General features: G+C 39.2%; 1 protein-coding gene across 3 annotated transcripts in view; it reads left to right on the top strand.

Annotated features, from left to right (window-relative positions):
* LOC118807874 (protein FAM126B-like) overlaps positions 1 to 24,677 on the top strand; it is an 87,760-nt gene that overhangs the window by 29,012 nt on the left and 34,071 nt on the right. For all 3 annotated transcript variants that reach the window (XM_036570041.1, XM_036570050.1, XM_036570033.1), the window contains exons 2-4: positions 6,582 to 6,662; positions 17,281 to 17,332; positions 19,072 to 19,173. In XM_036570041.1, the coding sequence (XP_036425934.1) occupies positions 17,282 to 17,332; positions 19,072 to 19,173 (153 nt within the window). In that variant the 5' untranslated portion in view covers positions 6,582 to 6,662; position 17,281. The remainder of the gene's footprint in view (positions 1 to 6,581; positions 6,663 to 17,280; positions 17,333 to 19,071; positions 19,174 to 24,677) is intronic.

The raw sequence follows: 24,677 nt of genomic DNA, 5'->3' as shown, positions 1-24,677 counted from the left end.
GCTTCTCCACAGACGCAGGCCTCTGAGAGGGTGGGTGACATTAGTGAAGTAGGGGTCTGTTTTGGTGTTGTGGTTTTCGCTGGGAGCATAGGCGTGTCTAGCCCCTTTTTAGGGGTTCTCAAGAGTCTCATTGCTCTGATCGTAGAATCGCCCCTGGCTGGGAGTCATGCCTTTCATGAGCGAGTCTCTTATGTGGATGTTGTTGCTGCCTTGCAACTTCCTTCACTGCCTTTCTTCTAATGCCCCCTGCATAAGTTAGCTCTTTCATACCACACTGATGTAAGCAAATGTGTGTTGTTATTTATTAGGGATGTGCTATTCATGATTTTTTTGCAGCCAATTTCAATTCTGATTAATTTACAGCCAAACTGGTCAGTGGGCAGTTTTCTTGCCCGTTTTTATTAAACTTATGTTTTTTTTTTAAACCCGATGCTCACACTGTGTGAGCAAAGTGAACACATGAAACACATTTGCACATTTCCAGTACTTTCTGTTAACCGAAGTTGCAATATAAATAACATTATATGCTCTTTAATGGTCCAAACTGTTTAATTTCAATTTGTAAATAAAAAAACAACATAAACAACTTTTTAAATGGAAAAAAAACCTCAATAAATAATCTGAATCAAGTAAAAAGCTACATTAAAAGTAAGCGGCCACTGGCTGTTTAGCACGAGTTTTATAAAATCCTATGACATTTTGATACATAGTCATGACAAAAATTAGGACACCCCATGAAAACTTTTTTGTCTTTTTTTAAAAATATGGACATTTGATCTTAATCAGCTTCAAATGATTAGAGGACTGTTTGAGAGGATTTTGGAGGATCCTGCCTTATTCAAACCTCACACATTTAGTTTGTTTTTCTTTTGATTGTCGAAGTGAGTGTTATCACCATGGTGAGATCCAAAGAGCTCTCTGAGGCCTTCCGGACGAAGGTTGTAGATACATATCAGTCTGGGAAAGGATTTAAAAAGATCTCGGAACAATTAGAAATCTGCCATTCCACCATCCGGAAAATAGTGGAGAACGTTTAAAACAACTGCCAGCATGGCCAAGTCAGGCCGTCCTAGCAAGTTCAGCCCAGGAGATGACTGCAAGATGCGTAAAGAAGTCTCCAACAATCCTAAAATGTCCTCACAGGACCTACAGGTAGCTCTTGGCACAGTTAATATCAAAGTACCTGCATCTACCATCAGAAAGAGACTGCACAAGTTTGATTTTCATGGGAAGTCTGAAAGTAGAAAAGGTTTACTAGAGAACACCTAGACAAAGACCAGGACAGTTAACTGAGTTCTCGAGTCCCCGTCCTGGGCACGTTCCTGTAGTTTAAAGTTATCATGAAATTGCAACACAGGTCGGACAAAATCAAAGTAATAAATTGGCTGATTGCCGGTCATGTTTTTGCGGCAAAAATCTGCAGTTTCCTGTAGATTGGCCATCGGTTAATCTTTTAAACCAGCTTATGGTATATGACTGAAAGCTGCATGGAAAAAAATGTGCTGAGCATTTAGAAAACAATGCTATCTTTTTGTAGGAAGCCACACTTCTGGCTCAAGGAATGAACGGGCTCTGAGTAGATCAGATAACCGGTGGATATATAATAGGATTTCCCAACTGATCTGCCTTCATTCACTCTGCTGTGTGCCTGTTTGGCATGTGAGATCCCTTAGAGGCTCAGCTTGGCCTGCAAGCCGTAGCTCTCAAATCAGCTTTAGTTTTCCGCATTACCTGATCTGATTTGTGTTTAAATATGCTCTTGGCTTGGGCTCTTGTGTTGAGGTGCCTGGTTAGTGCACTATATGTCCAGAAGTGTCCAGACATTCCCTCTAATTTGTGAATTTAGCTACTTTAAGGTACACCCATTACTGACACAGGTGTTCAACTGTGCACATACAGCTTGTGTAATCCACATAGAAAAGCATTGCCAGTAGAATGAGATACTTTGGAGCAGCCACTCGAGCCTAAGGTCGCTCTGTCCACAGCTACTGGACTGTGGAGCGGTGGAAGTGCATTTCTGGAGTGATGGAGCTCCATCCATTATCTGTGGGATGAGCTGGAGTCGTGTTTGTGATCGAGAACTAATCATCTAACATTAGTAGCTGATCTGACTAGTGCTCCTGTGGCTGAATTCAGTCAGATCCTTGCAGGAGTCTTCCAACATCTAGTGTAAAACCTTCTAAGAAGAGTAGAGGCTGTTACTGCAACAAAAGGGGGACAAACTCTCTTTAAATGTTTTTGATTTCAGAAGAAATGCTGGGCAAGCAGGTGTCTACAAACTTTTGGACATGTAATGTGTATGAATGGGTTTTGGTCAGAAATATGTAGTTGGATGTAGTGTTGACAGCACTAACAACTGGATTAGGTATCAATCCATTGTTGAATTAAAGGTGTGGAAATAACTCTGGTTACTCAGCACAAATGAAGATGATTAATCTCACTTCATCTTTTTGCTGGTCCAATTTAACTCTCACACCAAGAAGAGTGTATTTGTGAAACCACATCTCTTTCCCAAACATCCACTGCAGTTTCACTCTCTATTCACTGCCTTGCTGTGTCTCGATGCTTCAGCTTTAAGGAAAAGATCAGATATGTGAAAAATTGGGTATGACTGCTCGTCTCAAAGCAGGCGATTTTTCTTGCTCCTTTGGCATGCTCCTTATCCAGTGCCCAGCGCAGGCTGCTGTTGCTTTTCAAAAGTGAATTGTTTTTTATACTGAGCCAAGCCAACACAGCCATTTAGCATCTTTCCTGCCAAATAGTTGACATTTTTAGAACACTGTATAGCATCACTGCAGCCTCCTTACTTTAATTCAGTGTTTTGAAAGCAGCTGCCAGCAATCCATTAAGCAAGCTCTTAAATGAAGTTTACTCCTTCTTATACTGCAGCGCCAGATCATTCCTGCTTAGGTATTAGCAAAGCGTGTCCTTGTTCAAGCTCTCGTCTCCTACTCCTTTCTTTGTTATGTATTAAATCGCTACTTTATGCTGACTAACGGGAGGCAGGGTAGAAAATAGCAGAGCCCTCCAAGAGTGGATGACTCATGTTGGATGACTCTGTTGCCTTTAAAATGAAAATCACTGCTTTGAAACCAGGGGAATAGTGCACTCCACAACGGAGCTCTTATGCTTAAAGGGTACAGGGGCCTCTTATGTCGATTTTTTTTTTTACAAAGTGCTAATATGCTAATGTAAGTGTTCTCTGATTCAGTACAATTCAGTACTCAGTAGAGTTTGAGGCTCAATGTTGTAGCTAGCAGATGTGACTGATCTGCACTCGATACTGCTTCATATTCAGAGCTGTGAATAGGTCTGAAATGATTAGTTGACATAGTCAACTAGATGTTTTTTTATTGTTGTGACGTTTGCTTATAAAAGCACCATATTGTTCATATGTGAGTTAATTCTGACATATGTCAACATACTCTTCACACTGGGGTAATGTGGCTTCAGAGGCTTAATATAGTGCATGGGACGATATTTAATGTATTTGAAAATGCCTTCAGTCATCATAAAATCACAAACACACCAGCTGTTCGTGCCAGCCAGGAATATTTAACGCAGCCAGTGATGTATCAGCTGTCGCTCAGGCAGATATGCACCATATTTTGTCAGTGTTTACAGTCATGTAAAAATGGGAAATAGCTAAATGTTTAGCATCTATAATTGAGAAAATGGGAAAGGTGATAAATTGAAAAATAAAAATAGCCAATAGACTTTAATAAATAATTAAAACCTTCCTTTTTTAACTCTATAATTTCTGCTGTTTGTCATTTTTGGGATTCCATAGTGTGGTAGTACAGGAATGTTGGCTGAGAAAGGAAGGTAACAGTAATGTAAATATTTGGGACGATGTATTATTCAGATTCAGGTTTTTTGTGCCAGTATTTTAATTTATTTCCAATTTATTACCAATAGATTGCTACCTATGTTGGCCAGGACCTGAGTTTCTTTTCTGGTTATATAAAGGTAATAAATAAATAACCGATTATAGAATTAATCGTTAGCTGCAGCTCCACATATAACATAGCACAGCATAATCTGAACAGTGTAATTTTATATACCTTCTAGATCAATATAATTTTTAAAAATTGAGCAATTCAAAGAAGGATCTTGGTGTGCGAATGTCTCCAACATGATACATTAGCTTCTGCTGAATATTTGTTATATGTAGCTACTGCAAAACATGAGTGCCTTAACAGAGCACTGCAATCGGCTCAGTACGCAGTATCGGCTGATAAGTTGAATTAGTTGTACTGAAAGTTGGATTAGTTGTAGTGATGAGAGTAAATGTTGTAGAGGTTAAGAAGGCAAACAAACTGACTCTTTATTAAAGAAAGGATGTTTTAAGCAAGCTCTAAGACAATCAAACTGGGAAGCAGGGACGATAAATGGTGGTAGCACATCCCCCTCCACCCTGTTTATAAACAGCACAGTAGATGCACAGTTTGGTATCACACAATTATGTAATACACCGATCAGGCATAACATTATGAATCCTTGTTTCTACACTCATTGCCCATTTTATCAGCTCCACTTACTATATAGGTGCACTTTGTAGTTCTACAATTACAGACTGTAGTCCATCTGTTTCTGTGCATACTTTGTTAGCCCTCTTTTATCCTGTTCTTCAGTGGTCGGGACCCCCATGGACCCTCACAGAGCAGGTACTATTTGGGTGGTGGATCATTCTCAGCACTGCAGTAACACTGATGTGTGTGTTGCACTGGTCTGAGTGGATCAGACACAGCAGTGCTGCTGGAGTTTTTAAACACCTTAGTGTCACTGCTGGACTGAGAATAGTCCACCAACCAAAAATATCCAGCCAACAGTGTCCTGTGGGCAGTGTCCTGTGACCACTGCTGAAGGACTAGAGGATGACCAACACAAACTAAGCAGCAGCAGATGAGCTATCGTCTCTGACTGTACATCTACAAGGTGGACTGACAAGGTAGGAGTGTCTAATAGAGTGGACAGTGAGTGGACACAGTGTTTAAAAACTCCAGCAGCACTGCTGTGTCTGATCTACTCAGACCAGCACAACACACACCACCAGTGTTACTGCAGTGCTGAGAATGATCCACCACCCAAATAGTACCTGCTCTGTGAGGGTCCATGGGGGTCCTGACCACTGAAGAACAGGGTAAAAGGGGGCTAACAAAGTATGCAGAGAAACAGATGGACTACAGTCTGTAATTGTAGAACTACAAAGTGCTCCTATATAGTAAGTAACAAGGAGGTGGTCATAATGTTATGCCTGATCGGCGTATATGTGACAGGTAGTATTTTCACATTTTTGGAATTTGTGTCAGGGTGTGCATGCTTATGTATGCGAGTTGTTCCTCAGATTGTGTGGGTCCTTTCTGAAATTTGTCTTGTCCTGCTCTTTGTAAAGTGATAGAATCTGCTGTTTCACAGAAAAACCAAAATAATGCAGATAATCTATATAGCCATCCCACTATGACACCCACTCCATAAGATGAAACCGGTTTCCCACTCTGGTCCTGTTTTGAGGGTGATGTAACTTTAGTTTGAGCAGAAGTACAGCACTGCAGAAACAGCATGTGCTGTACATTTTAGTGGCTCTGTATCTGTAAAGATCTTATTCTGCAAATTAAGGAAGTTTGGTTTCTTCTGATCTGCCTCTTTTATTTTTGTGGATGTTTTATTTATAGATTTGCCATTCAAAATTCACACATGCAAGTAGAGAATAAGTTCATATATCGTCGCTGTTCAATGAAAAACATGTATCTCCATTTTTTGCGATTTTTACTTTTCTGCATCATTTGAGTTCAGCAGCTGTCCTTTACATTGTGTGAAAATTTAATGATGATTGGACCAAATGAAATGGTCCAAAATTGCTTAGAACAAAAACATATTTTTCATTAACTTACATTGAAAGTAAGGAACGTTTTTGCCCTGTCCTGTAAAGTTACTATTTTGGATGTTTTTCATTGGACAGCGACGATATGTATTTATTTAGTTATTTGTTTGACTGTTGTTGAGTTGCACCTATGTGGACTAGTTCTTATCACACTACATTGCCTTGATTTGTATTCCAAATCTGATTACAGCAGAGGGGCAAACAGGCCACCTTGCTAGTTGTGCAAAGCAGCTTTAATTCTATTCTGCATCTCTGTAGCAACTCTGACATTCTTAGTGAAGGCAGAGGGTGATCAGATGGATTGCAAGAGAAATACAGAATCCAAAGACATTGCAGATGACATGATGTTCTTTGTGGTTTTACTGAAAAGTGAAAAGTGTCACGGATCAGTTCTACTGCACATAAACCCCTTTTTATAGCGGGTGTAGTGTGTTGTGTCAACACATTGTGCTTAAATGCATTTTCATCTGCATTGACCATTACATCCGAGGAGGAATCATCTTTGTTTACTAAATACTGTACAAAGCTTTCGAGGACACACTAAATACCAGCATGAATGCCAGAGACTGTTCGAAATCAGCACTTCAGCGAGTCCAGTTCTCAGTCAGGTTTTGAATCATATGTAAAGCAGAAACTGCAATAGCACTTAGACTTAATCTCCTTCGCCTACTCTAATCATCCTGTTGTCTTTTCCCAGGTGACCAGTCTGCAGATGTGCGTCTACATGGAGACCCGACCTCTTTACCCAGTGACCGTCTGAGCATCGGGAGAGAGTGAGGTAAGATCTCATGAGTTTGATATCTGAAACGTAACTGACTGCTCACCAGGCCTGACTGACAGTGGAATGTGAAAATCACTCTCTCTGTTATGTGGTCTGCAGATGAATGAGCATACACAGAGCGAATGTGTGCTGCTTTAGGTGTATGTGTGTGTGCGGTTGAGGCCGTAAGGTGGACAGTAGGGAGGAGATTGATTGCTGCATTGATCAGAAGTTTGTGTAATGTGGCTCAGTGAATGCCAGGAAGAGTCTCTGCACACTCACACTCCTGTAACTAAACAAATATCTGTAGAGCTTTTTGATTGTTTAACCTGGTTTTGGGTTGTAAACGATGGGAACAGAGGTGGTCAAATTTTGAGAGGTTGGGTTCCAGGGCTGTATGTAAAATTTTTGAGCGCTGGTACTGTTTTGAGGGTGTTGTATAAAATCTTTAGCACTATGATTAAAAACTACATGAAACGCTTATGCTAAAAAGTCTACATGTCAATAAGTGAAACAAATAGTACATTTTTGTAACCTGTGGAAAAAAAAACACGGTTAACTCTCTAAAATCGACGGTGTCATATACAACATCAAAGGGCATCGTAGATAAAAGAAAAAAATATTTCAGAAACACTGCATGTGAGAGAGATACTTTTTGCCTGGAAGGGAAGCATTGCTCTGGTGACATGTCAGGAGCACAGCCTCTGATTGGTCGATGAGTCAGGAGCACAGCCTCTGATTGGTCGACAGACTCGACCCAAGGTATTAATGGATGGCTAACACCCCTGCTAACAACAACAATAAAACTCTTTTCAACACAGAAATGCATAAATAATCACAGAAGACATTCAGTGTTTCATTTGTCATTATGGATTTATTTTACAAAGTCTCCAAAAAGATAGAGCAGTTCAAGGCTGGTTACAAAGCATCTGAAAGGGATACAATTGCAGCAGAGCCCTTATTGAAACAGCAAAACTCTGGCCTTCTGGGGAAAAGATGAAAGTAAGTCTGTAGCATGCAGCATTCCCAAGATGTTTATTCTTATGTATGATGGCCCATATTTATCAAACATCTCAGATTAATAATGCTGGTCCGATGTCAGTCAGTTCATTCTTTTTACATATCATGAATAGGACTCCATGGACTGATGAGGCCTGATCTTAGATTCTTCAGCGTTCTTACACTGGGTTGCCTGATAAATATGGGCCGATGTCCTTTGATGTCGCATATGACGTCGTCAACCTCAGAGGGTTAAGCAGTGTGTAAAAGATTTGTATTTTAATTCTCAGTTTGAGAAAATGTACAGATAATTCAGGTTCCCTACAAGGGGACACAGTTTTTTTCTGCATCGAGCAAGAGGAAACCCACACCAACTGTAATGCATGTATGGGTGGAGTCATAGGTTTCAAAGCGAGGAATAAAATGGTTCAGTGTTATTTAATGGTTTTGAAATTAAAAAGCTTAATCTAAAAAAAAAACATAAAAATAGTATATAGGCTAAAGATAGCAAAGGCAGCAGAGGGCACCTCGGCCTTCCAAACCAGAGATATGTTTCGGAGGGCTTATTTTTTTCCTGCAGACAAACTGTAAAATCTTAAGTCTTTGCTGACTTTACCTATGACATTACAGCCTCAAACTAAACAACTTTTGGGCATTTTGTTCATCGTGAGGCCCTTTGATTACAAGTATTTGGATTTGTTCTCTGTTGTTCGTATCACCTGACGAATTACAGCTACCATAAACACAAGAACTTAACCTGTGGCACAGGTCGCACTGTGCTGAGCAGATGACTTAGGCAGTGGAGAAATTTCGTCCACAATAATAATCACAGCAGTTGTACTCTATTTAAAAGAAGATGTACACACATGCACACATGAATGTCTAGGTCTATGGTCCTTTTTGTATTCACACAAGATTAATTTGTCTAAGCACATGTGGCAATAGTATTGCATTGTACAGCCCTGGGTGCTTACATAATGCAAAACCAGATCAATTATGCAAAAAATACAGCCCCACTGAGTCACAGGTTTACCTTTAGTTCAGCCTAACAAATTAAAATGCAAGAAGTTATGACAAATAAAAATGCCTAATATAAGTGAATTTATACAGTGAATTGAGATCTGTATTATTTAAATCACTTTATATACACAGGACATTTTATTCTGAGCACACTAACTGCTGCTAGGTCTATTTTCTACTATCAGTATTATCAGGTGAAATGACTGTAACACACTTGTTTCTCAGTTAAATGGTTTTGAACAGTTTGCTTAGGTTCTTAAGGCTTTTGCATAGTACTGTACATAGACAACTAATCATTGCTACTGAGGATAACCCACCCTATTGAGAGTCATTTCACATTCCCCACACCCCACTGTCCACTGCTGACTGTTTAGTCTGTAGTGTCCTGAGCTCAATTGTGTAGTGTTTGTATAGTTTACTGTCTGTATTTATTGGATTCACTGTCGGTTTGTACTGTTGTCGGCTGCAGTTTTGTGTTAAATATAGCACCGTATTCTGGAAAAACAATAGTTTGTCCCTTATTACGTGTCTAAGGTAAGAAGGAATAACAAAGTTGATTTTGACTGAAATTCTCCACTGACCCTAATTTATTACTTAGGCATGGATGAAATAATTAAAGTAGCAAAACTAAAAAAAAAAAACAGAGAAGTGATATACATAGAAAGCCTCTGCAGCATGTTGGCTTCATCATCAGTATCAGTTAGCAAACATTTCAAAGTCATTTTTAGACATTTTAAGCAGTTACCGGTTTTTACAACTCAACCAGCACTACACCAGTGGTTGGTGTAGTGTAGTGGGTAACACCTCTGTCTTCTACGTTGTAGACTGGAGTTCAATCCCCTCTGCCTGAGCAAACACCCTATACTATACCAATAAGAGTCCTTGGGCAAGACTCCTAACACTACCATCATCTACCTGTGTAAAATGATCAAATTGTAAGTCACTCTGGATAAGAGCGTCTGCCAAATACCATAAATGTCAAATGTCAGTGTAAACCAGCGTCACTGTAGATGGTTAACTAGTGAACCATCAGATCAGAGGAGTTTGTAGAAAACTCTATGAAAGAGCAATATCCAAAAATGAAGAAGAATTAAGGGACCTAAAGGCTTTGGTGAACACATTAACATCTTGGATTACTGGTCACTGCTGTACAGTAATCTTTAAACTGTAATAAGCAAATGTTTCCATTCAAATCACCATATTACTCATCATAAAATCTGCTGGAAAGCAAACATATGGAAATAAAGTAAAAAATAACAGATAATCAGTTGAGTTCATTGTGCTGGGAGGTGTTCAGTGGTTCTGTGCACATATGTGTTCTTTTAGAGACACAGTGTGAGCATCTGATGATGTCCCAATGTTTTCAGGGTTACAAACATAACAGTTCAAAGCAGTTCATGCACATCACATTAACTGGGGCCTCTCTTTCTATATTCAGACTGTTTAGTTATGTGCATATCTGCCCTGCTGTTGTGAGAGCCTGAGGGCTAATTGATTTTATTTTGGATCATATTCTGATTTGTTAAGAGCAGGAAAATGTCATCCATTCCAGAAAAAGATGCCCTTTGGTGCTGTTGCAGTTCAGCAAATTTTTCCCTTTTGATTGCAGCATAGAAATTTACAGTAGGCATGCATATTGATATTTGTCAGATAATTCTAAAATAAATTGACTTTGAACATTTGCTTAAGTCTGATTGATAGTGTGACTATTTGTTGTATTCTGGAAAAGCTGACCATTTACACTGGATTATTATGCTAAAATGTCTGCAGTTTCTTCATTTCACTGCATTTGTAACCCTCTACAAATAAGAAGTATGTTTCTACTTAATTCTGTTCCAATTAGATTTAGTCCCAATTTCTGCATTTTATAAATGGGTGTTGGGGATGACTTGCCATATTGACCAGAGGTATTTTTAGATGTTTTATTTGATAATTCTTTCAAAAAATGGGAACCGAGAGATAAATATTGCAATTACAAATAAATTGCAAATGCAATCAGGTATTGTGAGTTTCTATATACATATAGTTTTTGTCAAGTTATGTGGCATAAGATTTGATCTCCAGTTTTGAATTCTGGCTATTAATTTTATTAAAACTTAATTCTTGATGTTATACACCCTTCTAGTGTCTGAATATTTGAAAACTTTGAAGTTGCTGAGGACCAGCATATTAGAATCATTATATACATTTACAGCATTTGACTGACACTCTTATCCAAAGTGACCTACAAACTGATCATTTTACACAGGTAGGCGAAGGTAGAGTTCGGAGTCTTGCCCAAGGACTCTTGGTGGTGTAGGGTGCTTGCCCAGAGGGGATTGAACCCCAGTCTGCAGCATAGAAGGCAGAGGTATTACCCACTACACTGTACCAACCGTGCCTATACCTGGAAATTTATTTTATTCCTCTTGTCATTGTCAAATATTTAACTTGAAGTGATGAGCCACATGAACTACACTTAGTCTGCATTTCTGTTTTGCCATTAATGAAGACCCACTGCCCTCCAGTTTAGCACAACTGAATCATTCAGTTTCTTCTTTAACTGGTTGGTTGTTTTATCTGCACTGAATACCAACATGGTTTGGCTTGTTATCTGAGTGAATCTGTTTGGATGGTGTATCTGCGTCTGTGTGTGCTATGACCAGTGAGGTCCTCTCTGTTTGTCCTTTAAGACTGCAGCAGTTGCCATGACAATTTGCCAAAAAGCCTGGAGACAGTATTTGAGCAGATCCACCAAAAGAGCTTCATAAAGGAGGAGGCTGATGGCCTCGTCTGCACAGAGCAGTTCAGGAACAGTTATTTATCATCAGGAAAAAACACAAACCTGTGGGTGAGCCAGTGACGCTAATACAAACAAGCACATTTATTTAGGAGTCCCTGTAATAAAAAAAATGACTTTAAATTCTCAAGATTATGCTGAAACTCTTTGCAAGAGTGTTTGTTTTTGCCATCACAGCAATTAGGCGACAGATTTGATTAGTTGCCAGTAGTGTTGATTATAGAGAAAAGTCAGCATATCATTTACTTAGAATCAAGTATGATATTACTAAGATACATGTGGTTATTCTGACAAATTGCAGAATGCTACGAAAAGCCTAAGGGGCAATATTGTTTCTTCTTGCTGTGAAAAGAGTGTGATTTGCAACACTGCTGTCCCAACTTTCTATTTTACTTGCCTTGGGCAGTTGTTACTGTGGAGCTACTACTTCCTAAGCAGTACTTAAACAGTGCTTTCACACTGTTCTGACCTCAGTGGTCTAGACATAAACCTAATACAGAGAGGCCACACATAAACACCATTAACACATCTCTGTTTTAGAGTGCCTGTCTGTTGCAACAGTGCTGTTCTTATCTGGCTAAGGACAAAAGGCTCTCATGCTGGGTTTGCATACAGAAAACTTTTCTCACGTCTGCATTGCTGGTCAGTCATTTGAATGGAGGAGACAAAAACAGCCAGAAAAGAGAAACACAGCCAGCTGAGATGATAAGCACAGTATGCTCGGCTCTGAAAGTCATTTGAATAACGTTGCCTTCAATAATCACTGATGGCATTTGTGCAGGTCGACGCCAGTCCTCTGTTTTATAGGCTGGATGTTGTCTGGAGGTGATGTGTCCAGGTTTAGGTGAATGATTAATAGAGCCGGTTTATGATTAATGGTTTAAGCTGTGCGTTGTTTAGACTGAATGTGATACTTTGGGCTGCTGCTGCTCCTCCCTTCAGATTAATGGGAGAGTGGGAGGGTGTGTGTGTGTGTGTGGGAGGGTGTGTTGTATACACGTGTAATTAGCTCATAGCAGATGCATCATTAACGATCTGTTTGGACTTTGGAATCTCTCATTTCTTTCTTTCTTTCTTTTTCTTTTTCTTTTTCTTTCTCTTTCTTTTTCCTTTCTTTCTCTTTCTTTCATTCTTTCTTTTTCGTTTTCTTTATTTATTTATTTATTTTTCTTTCTCTTTCTTTCTCTCTCTTTCTTTTTTCTTTCTTTCTTTCTTTATTTTTCTTTCTCTTTCTTTCTTTTTCTTTCTCTCTCTTTCTTTCTTTTTCCTTCTTTCTTTCTCTTTCTTTCTCTCTTTTTTCTTTCTTTTTCTTTCTTTCTTTCTTTCTTTCTTTATTTTTCTTTCTCTTTCTTTATTTTTCTTTCTCTTTCTTTCTTTCTTTCTTTCTTTCTTTCTTTTTCTTTTTCTTTCTTCCTTTCTTTCTTTCTTTCTCTTTTTCTTTCTTTCTTTCTCTTTCTTTCTTTCTTTCTCTTTCTTTCCTTCCTTCCTTTCTCTTTTTCTCTCTTTCCTTTCTCTCTCCTTTCCATATTGCTTTTTTATCTCTTTCGTTCTCTTTCATTCTCTCTCTCTTTCATTCTCTCTTTCTCTCTCATGGAACTCATACACAGAGGGGATCAATCGCTGTCACGTGTCTCTGTTCAAATGTTTACTCTTCTCCCTCTGTGGTGTCTCAAAAAAGAACAACAGTGCAACTGAAGAAGAAATACTGGATCAATCTGACCACCTTTATCTCTCTTCTTTTTCTCTCTGTCCCTGTTTGGGCTGATGTTAAGGCACAGTGTTGTAAAAGGTTAAACTGATCTCAGAAAAGCTTGGCTCAGAGCTGTGGAATAAATGAGGATCTCAGTTTAACAGCGCTGATGTGTATCTGAGGCAAAGGTTAAAGGCAGTAAGAGTTTATGGGCTGCTTCTGTGGGAGGGGTCAGAGCAGGTAACGTCAGCTCCGCCACTGTTTATTCCCTCAATAACACACTCATCATTCATCACTCCCACCCAAGACTGTCTCTCTCTTTCTCACACACACACACACACACACACACACACACACACACACACACACAGCACTGTTTCAGTAAACCTTTTCTGTGAAGGTGTGTTGTTGCATTTTATAGAGGGTAAATGAACCAGAGAGAGTGAGTGATTAGGGGGCGACATAAAACTGGGCTAATAAACAAAGTCCAGTCCTAAAATCTGATTGATCCATGATGAAAGCCATATATACACACATTTGTCTTCACACGTTAACTGAATTCTGTAGTAATGCTCCAAGTTATTAAACACCATTATGCTGTTCATGGTCATTTTTAGACCATTTTGTAAACATAAACTACACAGATGCCATAGTAGCCTCTAGAGCAAGATTTTGTGGTTTAAAGGATAGTGAATCGCTCTTTTAATGACATCTTGAAGGTAGAAGAAACTTTTGAATAACTACTAATTTCTTGAGGGTGGGTTACTTGAAATGCTAAGAGCAGCAACGACAAAAGCAAAACGCTCCCATTGTAATCAACGAAGCTGTCTACACCAGCTGTGAGCGGCTAAGTGTGATGCAGTGTGATTCGATGCGATCACTCAAAATAGATGAGGAGTAATCATTAACCATCCATTAATTGGGAAAAGGAAGAATCCTTATGACCCTTCCAGTAAATATTATGTCAACAGCTAGGAACCATTTTTAAGGGCGTTGCTTCATGTCATGCCTTACAACACCACTTAACTATAGTAAATTCACTGTAGATCAAATTAAAGCCTCTGCTCCTCATTTTTATGCCATCCATTGACTCCGGCTGATTCCAAAATCTGTAGACTGACCAGCATAGATAGACCCACCTAGTAACTGAATGGGGGGAAAAGCTTTATATTTAGTGTTTGCTGCTCTTCTTCTTATTTTTATTATCATTATTTTTGCACTATTGCATGATTACATTTTTAATTTTGCTTTTTAATTAAACGGAATTGAAATACTACAAGACATAAAATATTAATGATTATTATTTTCATAAGTTGCTATAAAAGGCTAAATCTTGCCCAATCTGGCAATGCTGATCAGTTTGCTGAGACTGTTTTGAACAGCAGTCAGTGGCGCAGAAGAACAGAGGAAACAGAATCGTTTTAAAAATCATCTTGAATGTTTGTGAACTGGGAGTGATGAAGGTTTTAAGCCTCTCAAAACCGCTGTGTACCAGAACTTGCACTAAACTCAGCCGGTTACTGCTCTGTAAAACTAGTTAGCCAGCACATTTATTCTCAGTAATAGTATCAAATTTAAATCAAAGTTTCTAAAATATATTGAATATTACTGAATATTTGTTTTGCAGCCCTGGCTGTTGTAAAGTCTGAGCAGTGTGTATGTTGCAGCAGTGTGGTGTTGTGAAGGCTGAGCAGTGTGTATGTTGCAGCAGTGTGGTGTTGTAAAGTCTGAGCAGTGTGTATGTTGCAGCATTGTGGTGTTGTAAAGTCTGAGCAGTGTGTATGTTGCAGCATTGTGGTGTTGTAAAGTCTGAGCAGTGTGTATGTTGCAGCAGTGTGGTGTTGTGAAGGCTGAGCAGTGTGTATGTTGCAGCAGTGTGGTGTTGTGAAGGCTGAGCAGTGTGTATGTTGCAGCAGTGTGGTGTTGTAAAGTCTGAGCAGTGTGTATGTTGCAGCAGTGTGGTGTTGTAAAGGCTGAGCAGTGTGTGTTCCCTGTGGTGTCTCTGTAGTGATGGTGCTTCTTATGTAACTCAGGACACGACCGGGAAAAAGCCAGCTGCACTTCTGTCTCCCACACTCACGCACACACCTATGCCCTGGAAGGACCTTTGTAAGCACATTTTAGCATCAAGTTAGCTGCTGCTGACTTGCTGCCCACACTGGATGATGACACTATGATGTATGTCCAAAAGTTTATTTTACATCTGCTCATCCAGCGTTTGTTCTGAAATTAAGGGTATTAATAGGGGGTTTGTCCTCCTTTGCTGCAGTAACACAATCTGCTCTTCTGGGAGGGCTTTACACTAGATGTTGGAACATTGCTGTGAGGATTTGATTGCATTCAATCACAAGAGCATTAGTGAGGTCAGGTACCGATGTTGGATGATCAGTTCTGATCACAATTGCCACTCAAGCTCATCCCGAAGGTATTACTGTTCCACAGCTCCACAGTCCAATGCTGGGAGGACTGCATACCCCTCTGGCTGACACTTGGCATTGGGCATGGTGACCTTGGGCTCATGTACACATTGTCGGTACAGTAAAACTGCTAATGGCTAATTAAATCAGTTATGGGTTCCTTGGTTGTTCATGTTACTCTGATAACTGTGGCAATTCCAGAGCTAATACATGCAAATGAGCACTGCCCTTACAGGGGACGTGTGCATGTATCATACTTAAAACCCGTCCACAGTGCTTGGGCACCTTGGCCAATTTGGTGACTCTAGATTGGGCTTATGGCGCACCCTGCGTGGCCACATCATATTTGAATGTCTGCTTGTTTTCCATATTAATGTGGACAAGGTCCCAGTCTTGTGTATAAGCATGCACAAAGCTTTTTAGTGATATTGTAGAGGCGGCATTGTTGGCTTTAAGATGTTCCACTGAAACTGTTGCTCCATTTCTGTAGCTCAGCCTCCAGCAAGGAGAAAGCTTAGACACAAGTGAAGCTAAGTGAAGCTACAGTGGTAAGCTAAAGTTTGGGCACCTTTGATCAAATTTTTCCTTTCTTTTGTGGCTTTTACTGTCCTGTTGTGGCTCCACTGCAGAATTAGATTTTTATGTAAAAATAAAATAATCCCCCTTTGCAGTAAAATAAAGTTCTGCTGATCGTTATAACAATTTTAGCAATAAATGGTCTTAAACGTTGGAGTTAATGTATAACTGCTAATTCACCAACCTTGGACCCTGAAGGTTTGCGTGCAGACTGCTGGTCACCATAGGAACGCAGACAACAATCTTGCCTAGCTAGTAGATAACGAAACGGCAAAGAGAAAGATTTAATATGAACATCGATAATTTGGAGACAAATGGACTTATTTGCATTTATAATCACTCCGGCTCGCTTCCTGATACGTTTAATCTGCAACGGGAAACTGTCAAACACTAAAAAGTCGCAAAGCTGAAGTCAGCTTCTCATTCTAATTTTCCCGTTCCACTTGAGCTTAAAGCAGAGCAAAGTAAGTCTGCGTTTTCGTTTATATTATATTTATTAATCTATACTACTACATTAGCACATACTGAGACATATTTACAGCCAAGATGGAAAAATGGACATATAATGTTGTGGCTCCCAAGGTGGTTAACATTTGGGTTGCCAAACCTTGACTTAGAAAAAAAAAAACATTTAATTGGGGTGCATATTACTGTACAGCTACACTGAAAGACTGGCAGTGTGTTTATATCTCATATTAGCCGCAAACAGAGGCAAAACTCAATAATGCTGCATTCATAGCAGTCAGAACTGGGTTCTGATTTAATGGGTAAAAATGCACTTGAACTCGTAATTCCCACTCAGAAAGTCAACGTTTAAGAGCTCTGACTTCTCTAAGTTGCAGTTTTGTGATGTCACTTCAATGTGCAGTTTAAGCTTTTAAAGCAAACTTCAGAGTTTCTATTTGTGTGTGATACTATTTGTGAATGATTCTGCTAATTACTTGAGGATATGCGTAATTAGAATTAGTCCTGTGTGAGATGCACACCACCTTTTCATTTTTGGCAATATTTTAATGATGATTTGCCAAACAAATGCTTGCTGTGAACGTCAGTTTTTTTGTCTGAACTCCACCAGTTAATAGCTCCATGAATGCTTTGATGGAAATATGATGCTTAGAGTTGTGAAACTAAAACATGATTTCTCTCTTTCTCTAGGATGCTGGGGGAGGGGAGAGGAGCAGTGGAGGAATGGCTTTCAGAATTCAAGGTGAGTTGTTTTTCCAGCCTTCAGTTTCATCCATCCATTCACTCCACGCCTCCTGTTCAGCTGTATTGGCCATGATTAAAGGAATACTTCAGTGTTCACCCTAATCCCTGTCTGCTGCTTCTGTAGCACATGGTCGAATGCCATAGACAATAATTTTGATGCATTTCCTTGTAATTAGATAGAGAACAGAAAACCTGTTGACTCAAGTCACCCTTACAGCAGAAGAAGATGCTGAAACAGCTTCCCATTGGCTTCTCTTATCAGCATGTTTTGAGTTGACATCAAGGAAAATCCTTGTCTGTGGATATAAATCTTGATTGCCTTTTCCACTTTTTTCCAGTGTGTAATGTAGATCATGTATATTCTATTCGCTCTTTTCCTGCCACTTATTTATTATGCGGAAGACAGTACGTGGCTGCGGTGCGGTGCTGCAGGCCTTGAGAAATTAATAACAGAGTCACCCAGGCATTCCATGAACTGAAGCCTACGCTGTGCTTAGAGTGTGCATTCAAGTGCTGTTCTCAGCGTTTTGTGTGTGTGACTGTACACATCATGGTGACTCATGCTGCTTCTGAAATGAGTGGAACACGGAGAACAAACATCCCAGAACGTCACTCATCTTTCACAGAATAGTACTCCGTGTGCAGTGCTGTCAGTCTGAATGGAGTAGTAAAAATGAATATGCTTTTGTGGTTGTGAGAGACAATTCATAGTGATCTACAAAGACAGATTCACAAACAAACCATCTCAAATGGTCTAAAAAGCCTGACTGCTCTTTCTGTGCATGGAAAACAAAATTAAAAACAATAGCATTTGGTCCAAAAATGTGTTATTGGGTCTTGTTGCAAATAAAGGATGGTGCTGATTATATTAACCTTCTCCTGCAAACCCACTATTAGCCATTCCACCAGCAGAATGGAAATCGACTCAGATTTCTTTCAGTAACCACATCAAATAAACATTTTCCCTATAGCTCTGTTATCAGATTAACTAGGACAGATTACCTTGGTTCTCTGTGTATGAGATGTGACACTATGTTGAGCTGCTAGTGAGCAACTTGGGGTGAAAGGGGAGGGTGAGCACCCCCTGCTGTGAAAACAATTCACACCTCTCAACAAAGACGGCCAAGCTGAAATAAAACAGACAGGACCGCTGCAGCTTTCTTCATATCGAACAACTGACACAATAAAAATAGCATTTAAACACAATAAAAACACTTTTGTAAATGTTGACTTTCTTCTTCAACTACGAAGGCAAAAATCCAGTTTACTTCCAGTTTAACAAATCATGCACATTATCACCAAAATATATTCCATCCATGGTATTAAATAAAATGTATAGTGCAAAACTGAGGGACCTCTAAAACAGCTGGAAGTTTTTATACCTTTTTTATACCATTTTATACCTGCTGTGAAAAGAGGTTAAAGGAGAATCCCTCCAGTTTTCAAAATGTTGTGCATAATTCAGTCGTTAAGATGCAAACAAAGTCATTCAGAGTGGTTTGATGTGAGTGAAGCCATTTCAGAAAAAATGAGCCAGACGTCTAAAAGCTCCCTCACAGAAAGTTATTACATGCAGTGTTTATGAATTTGTTGCCTGATGCACGAGACATTATATGTTTTTAAATCAATTCATAGCATAAAACTGCTATTTAGAATCTTGAAAAATCTGTGAAATTGCTCTTTTTACCTTTTCCATCTCTCTCTCTCTCTCTCTCTCTCTCTCTCTCTCTCTCTCAGACGTTACCTGAGTCTCAGTTCTCCAGCTATGCGAGCACTCTCTATCAGAAGAAGAATCTGGTGCCAGCCCTCTACAGAGTCATCCAGGACCCCAACAGTGAGGTAAGCATGGGGAGGGTGGATGGTCCTGTAGGGCACTGCATATTACTATTTTTTTTTTCATCAGTCACTTTGGGCTTCATTTTCTTGGCCAAAGGAATAACTACCTCGTTTGTCTCATTGTGTCAATCCATGTTCACTAATTGTAAAGCTTTTCACTGTTAGAGCTTCATCCAACAATAACAAGTAGATAAAATGCACTTTCACAGTATATAATGTGCATCATAACACTCATTTTTTCTCAGGATACCTAACAACCTATGAAATGGGCACAGTTTCCCAAAACAGAATAGTGTGACATTATAAAAGGTCCGTGAAAAATAAGTTTAAAAACTGAGTATTTTTTTTGTGTGGTTTGTATTCTAAAAAAGTGGACTGTCCTACGGTTCACTCTTAGTTTCAGATCAGCATATCTGCGTACATGCAGGAAAGAGAAAGCATGACACATAAACCATGAAGTGGACAGAAGCAGCAGCAGTGGTAGGAGTGGACATTGAATATGCCGAAACCATATTCAATCCCTGCAGCCTGTGGGCAGTATATGACCTGTTGGGTCAGTTTCAGCAATTCAGCAAATGAATTTGGTTCAAGAGGTGAATTTAATTCATTTGAGAAATACGCTTAAAAATGTATTGCATTTTGCAATAACTAAGTTAAAGGGAGTCAGGAATAACCCTGTCAATCACCCACAGAAACCGTAAAAGGACTTCCAGGACTTTTATTAGCAAGCTAAAATGCAAAATCAGACTGTTCACTCAGACTCTGCATTACCACAAAGCAGAACTCTCAGTGGCACTTTATAATCTAGTTTCACCTTTCAGCTTTTTCTACTCACCGAAATACTTTCACTCTGATTTGTCTGAGGGTAATTTTGTGCTATTAGTGAATGAGAGAACTACTTTGGCTTTATTACTCAAATCTCTGTTCTCTGTCTGTCTCTCACTCTGTCTCTGTCTCTCAGGTAAATAGTGCTCTACAGATATAAATATCGCAAGTCAGAATATTATTAGTGCAGCTAATATAGACAAACCTGAAGAAACTTATGGGGCTTATTTCAAAAACTGCTTATTTTTCGTCCCAAGTTAAGATCTGACTTTATGGTTCATAATTCATATTACAGAAGTAAATCTAATCTTAATTTGAACTGTCATGTCTGTTACCAAGCAACTGACAATATGCGCACAGCTAAAAAGTAAACACGTAAGCAATATAACATTAAAAATGTAAGTTAGTTAGCTAGACAGCTACCATTGAGAGAAAAAAAAGTCAAAAGTAATGTGTGATGAACTGGAAGTTTGAAAAGGTTAAGAATGTTGTGACCGCGCCTCCCCACCGACAGGACGTCCCAGCTTCCCAGTTTCAGTTAAATAAGCCTCACTAATGTTGTTATTCTTCCTAATAAACATCCACACGTTCAGTTGAGTCGCACAGTGAGTCTCGTCATTATTCACCGCCATAATTGTAATATTTTTGAGTTTTTATCAGCATCAACACACTGAGAAGGAACAGTTCATCGTATCTGTAGTGACCAGGACTTTTAAACCACAGAGTTGGGGGAAAAAAATCACTCACAAGTGAAATCACAGTTTGCAATATGAATAAATGTAACATCATTATGCTAATTTTAGGCTACATTCACATTACCCGGTTGAAGTGGCACATATCCAATTTTTTGCCCTAATGTGACTGTTTTCAGGGCTGTGTGGACAAGCAAATCTGATCTTTTCAAATCCGACCTGGGCTATTTTCATTTCTGGTCCTAGATCGGATACGTATCCGATTCGTGGCCATGCAACCTTGATGAGAACGCTCAGGTCGGAATTCATGTGCTTTTTTTCCCCACTGTTCCCCAGCAGCACCGAACAGTTAAAGCCTGTAAATGGTAAAAAAGCAACACATCTCACATTTTTCACCTTCGTCTTGCTCTAATAATGAGCAGCTGAAAGCTGATCACAGTTAATTATCTTTGCAGCGAAGCTCGTGCTGCGCGTTAGTTTATTTGCTGATGATGCACGTGATTCATTCACGTGATGTTACCGAGTAGGATGTGCGGATGTGGGTCATTTCAGGACGCCGGTTTGTTCACATTAATGACAGATTTGACTCACTTACCTAAACGAGTGTGAAGCATCGTGTCAAAGAGATCGGATTTGAGCAAAAAATCAGATTTAAGCAATGAGGCTTGTAATGTGAACGTAGCCTTAGTGAACTGATTATACTGCCTGTCACAGTTGCCTAAAGATAATACATTCTCCTTTCAATAGAACAGCTAATGGTAGAAACGGCAGGTTAAAACAGACTTTAGGACACTGCGGGGGCTGCCCTACAGTTACAACAGCGTTTTGGCAAGTTCGGATGTCTCTCTCTCTCTCTCTCTCTCTCTCTCTCTCTCTCTCTCTCTCTCTCTCTCTCTCTCTGTCTCATACACTGTGTCTCTCTCTCTGTGTCTCACAGCATTACAAATTACAGCATTACATCACTGATATAGCAATACTGATGATGGGACAGAACATTCAGACAGATGGAAAGAGAAGGGAAGGTAGAGGCAGACTGTGCTTCGGTGATGTGATGTAGCAGAAACCATAGTTCTGGTCACAGGCAACTGAATTTGTCTAGATATGGAGGAGCAACGTAAGCAGGAAGGATGGGCGCTGCGCTCTGGCTTGTTGCGCCAAGTTGTGCCTGACTATTAATTAGCAGACTGATATTTGCTATTTTATACTTAAGGCTGTTATGCACAAAATGTGGCTTGAATAAATTTCACCAAAATGAGAATTATTCTGACCCAGTATTTTCTGCATCGAAACCATAATCGTCTGTGGCAAAAAGACTTTTTTGCTTTGCACAAAACAATCAAACAGTGACACTGGGTAACCGACTGGGTTTCCCAAAAGCAGCTTTTGTGAAAGCGAAAGGAGAATGGAGCTGAAATTTTGAGTGTTTTCACAGAAAGTTTGATGTCCATAATGCAATTTGAGCTGCGTTTGGAGATGAAGCTCCACACATGACGAAACAGAGGATCATCTAATCCTTTTAACATTTGTCAAGAGATGAGAGTTAGCCAATCCGATCCGCTTGCTCGTCACCATGCCATTGCCGTGGACAGTATTTGAGCGGTCGAGTGAGTTTGACTGCAAAGGTTTGCAAAAATCAAGCAAAGATGCACTTCTGCTGTCCAGAAATCGTGTTGGGTGTCACTGGATACATGTGGTCAGATTAAATTTAATGATGTCTTGTCTTGTCAATTCCAGCATCTTGCTGGTGTGTAAAGGTCTTAATTAAATAAACCAGAAACAAAACTAGTTTACAAGCATATCTAGCTAAATTACTTGTTATCAAAATGACGTTCACTTCACTGCTGACAGCAAGATGCTGGAATTGACAAGACAAAGAGTTTACACTTTATTTAACTGTCTGCTATGCACTGTCTGTCTCTGCTGAAGCACTAATCTAATCTTCTGCATTGTGCTGTTATAGACATCTTCACTCACTCGTTCTCAAGTGACAAAAAGACAGTTTCTTTTAGGCAAGGTTGATGGAAATACATAATATGATTTTTCATTTAAAATGTTATCCTCATCAAAGTTGCATAAAAAAAGTGCAGATGTAACAGTTTTTAATGACTTAAACACGACTCTGACTCTGACACACATCTGATTCATGAATCTTTTGGTGACACGGAAACAGAGATTTTAGCGCAAATGATTAATCAACTTCAGTTCATAAAATCAAGTGCCAGCATAGGAGTACCTCATTTACATATCATTTACAGCGAGTGCACTGCTCCCCCCCCACTGACCAAATTAATAGTGTTAACATTGCCACAAATGGAAAGAATAAAATAAATAAATAAACAAAACTTTTTTTTTTTTTAAGACAGTAGAATGATGTGATTGTGTAGTGTGATTATTTTAAAATAACATACTGAAACGCTGAATTATCGCAGTATATGAGATGCTTCTGCACTAGCTGTGTTTTGTATTGTTTATTTTCCGAGTGGTAGATCCAAAATAAGCACATCCACTTTTGTACTGGTTTGCACACGTTTTAGTATTAATGTTATTTTCCTTTTTTAAGATGTTAAAGTTAAACTATTACGCTCAACATGCTTTCCAACCAGACGCAAGTTTGATCGTACAAATACGCCAAAGATGAAACTGATAAATAATAAAGCTCTCAGTGAAATTTGCGTACGCTCCTTTTACGATCAGATTTCACCGTACGCAACTTTGATAAAAAAAGGGCCATTGTGTGTGTTTGTGTGTGTGAGTGATTGGAGCAGATGACAGTGTGGGTGTGTTAAATCAGACAGAGTCTATGGAAATGTTGGCCAGCAGAGCCTTCTCACTCATTCTTCATCCCTTGCTCCCCTCCTCCACCCCTCGTCTGGAGAAATGCATCAGCATCTCTGTCCGCACGCAGACAGAAGGCAGACTGCACCATTAATATTCCACACACTGAGAGAATAGCGCCTTAAGCCATGCTCCGGAAGGGACTGACTCCACACGCCTGCATCACTAATACCATTTTGCAGATTTCTCTTTAAGGCAGGATTGTTGCCAGCAGTGCTTTTATACAGTGAGGATGTGCTGATATGAAATGGGGTGATAATTATGATGGCATACCCCATTAGTGAATTTTTTTTTTGGGGTAACATACAATTTCTTAATAAGACTAGAAGCCAATGGAGGAACATACTGTAACTCTTAATAACAGAAAATGTTACATTTGTTTCATTGTTTTCTTAAAGGAATACAGTGTTTTTCAACCCAGTCTGTATCTATTACTATTTGATGTTTCCATGCACATAGTAAAAGAACAGAAAGAATTTTGACTCTAGGCACATTCACATCAGAAGCCAAAGGGCAGATGCTGTAATACCTTCTAATAAGCCTCTATTATAAGTGTGTTTGTCTTGTTTTCTAAGTAGAAGTAAATTCTTGTCTGTGATAATCGATAATCTGTTATTATGTAAATAATAAGTATTCGGTTAGTCACTGGTTGTAGAAAAGGATTATTGACTCCTAGCTGCAGCAGTGATCCAGTGACATCACCAATAATGCTATGAATAGTATCAGCAGTTCATTTCTTGACAGTAAATGAGTAACCACAATACAGTGGTCATCCCACTTTAAGAAACCGTGCTGCATTTAAGAAACCATAATTGTGCTCATACTGTTTCAGAACCATTTTTTAAATGTGGCACTACTGATTTGCTGGTGCTTTTTCTGTTTGTTTGCAAACCTGAGTAAAAATAAATGTGATACTAGGGATTGCGAAAATGTCTTTCATGCATTTTTGTTTTCTGAAAATTTTTGTTGGTTGATATGTCAAACATCTCCATGTGCAATGAAATTTGTTGTTCAGTAATGTTACATTTTAGAGGCCTGATGACTGAACGTCACTCTGGCCTTGAAGTTGCAGAACTTGCTCTTTGTGTAATTTTGTGGTGTGTTATCTGTTTCAGCTGTTAGGTTTTCACTGGTACACATAATGCTCATATTGTG

The sequence above is a fragment of the Colossoma macropomum genome, unplaced genomic scaffold, assembly GCF_904425465.1.
Source record: "Colossoma macropomum unplaced genomic scaffold, Colossoma_macropomum, whole genome shotgun sequence".
NCBI lineage: Eukaryota > Metazoa > Chordata > Actinopteri > Characiformes > Serrasalmidae > Colossoma > Colossoma macropomum.
Note: the sequence above shows the minus strand (reverse complement) of the source record. Positions and strands in the feature narration are given on the sequence as shown.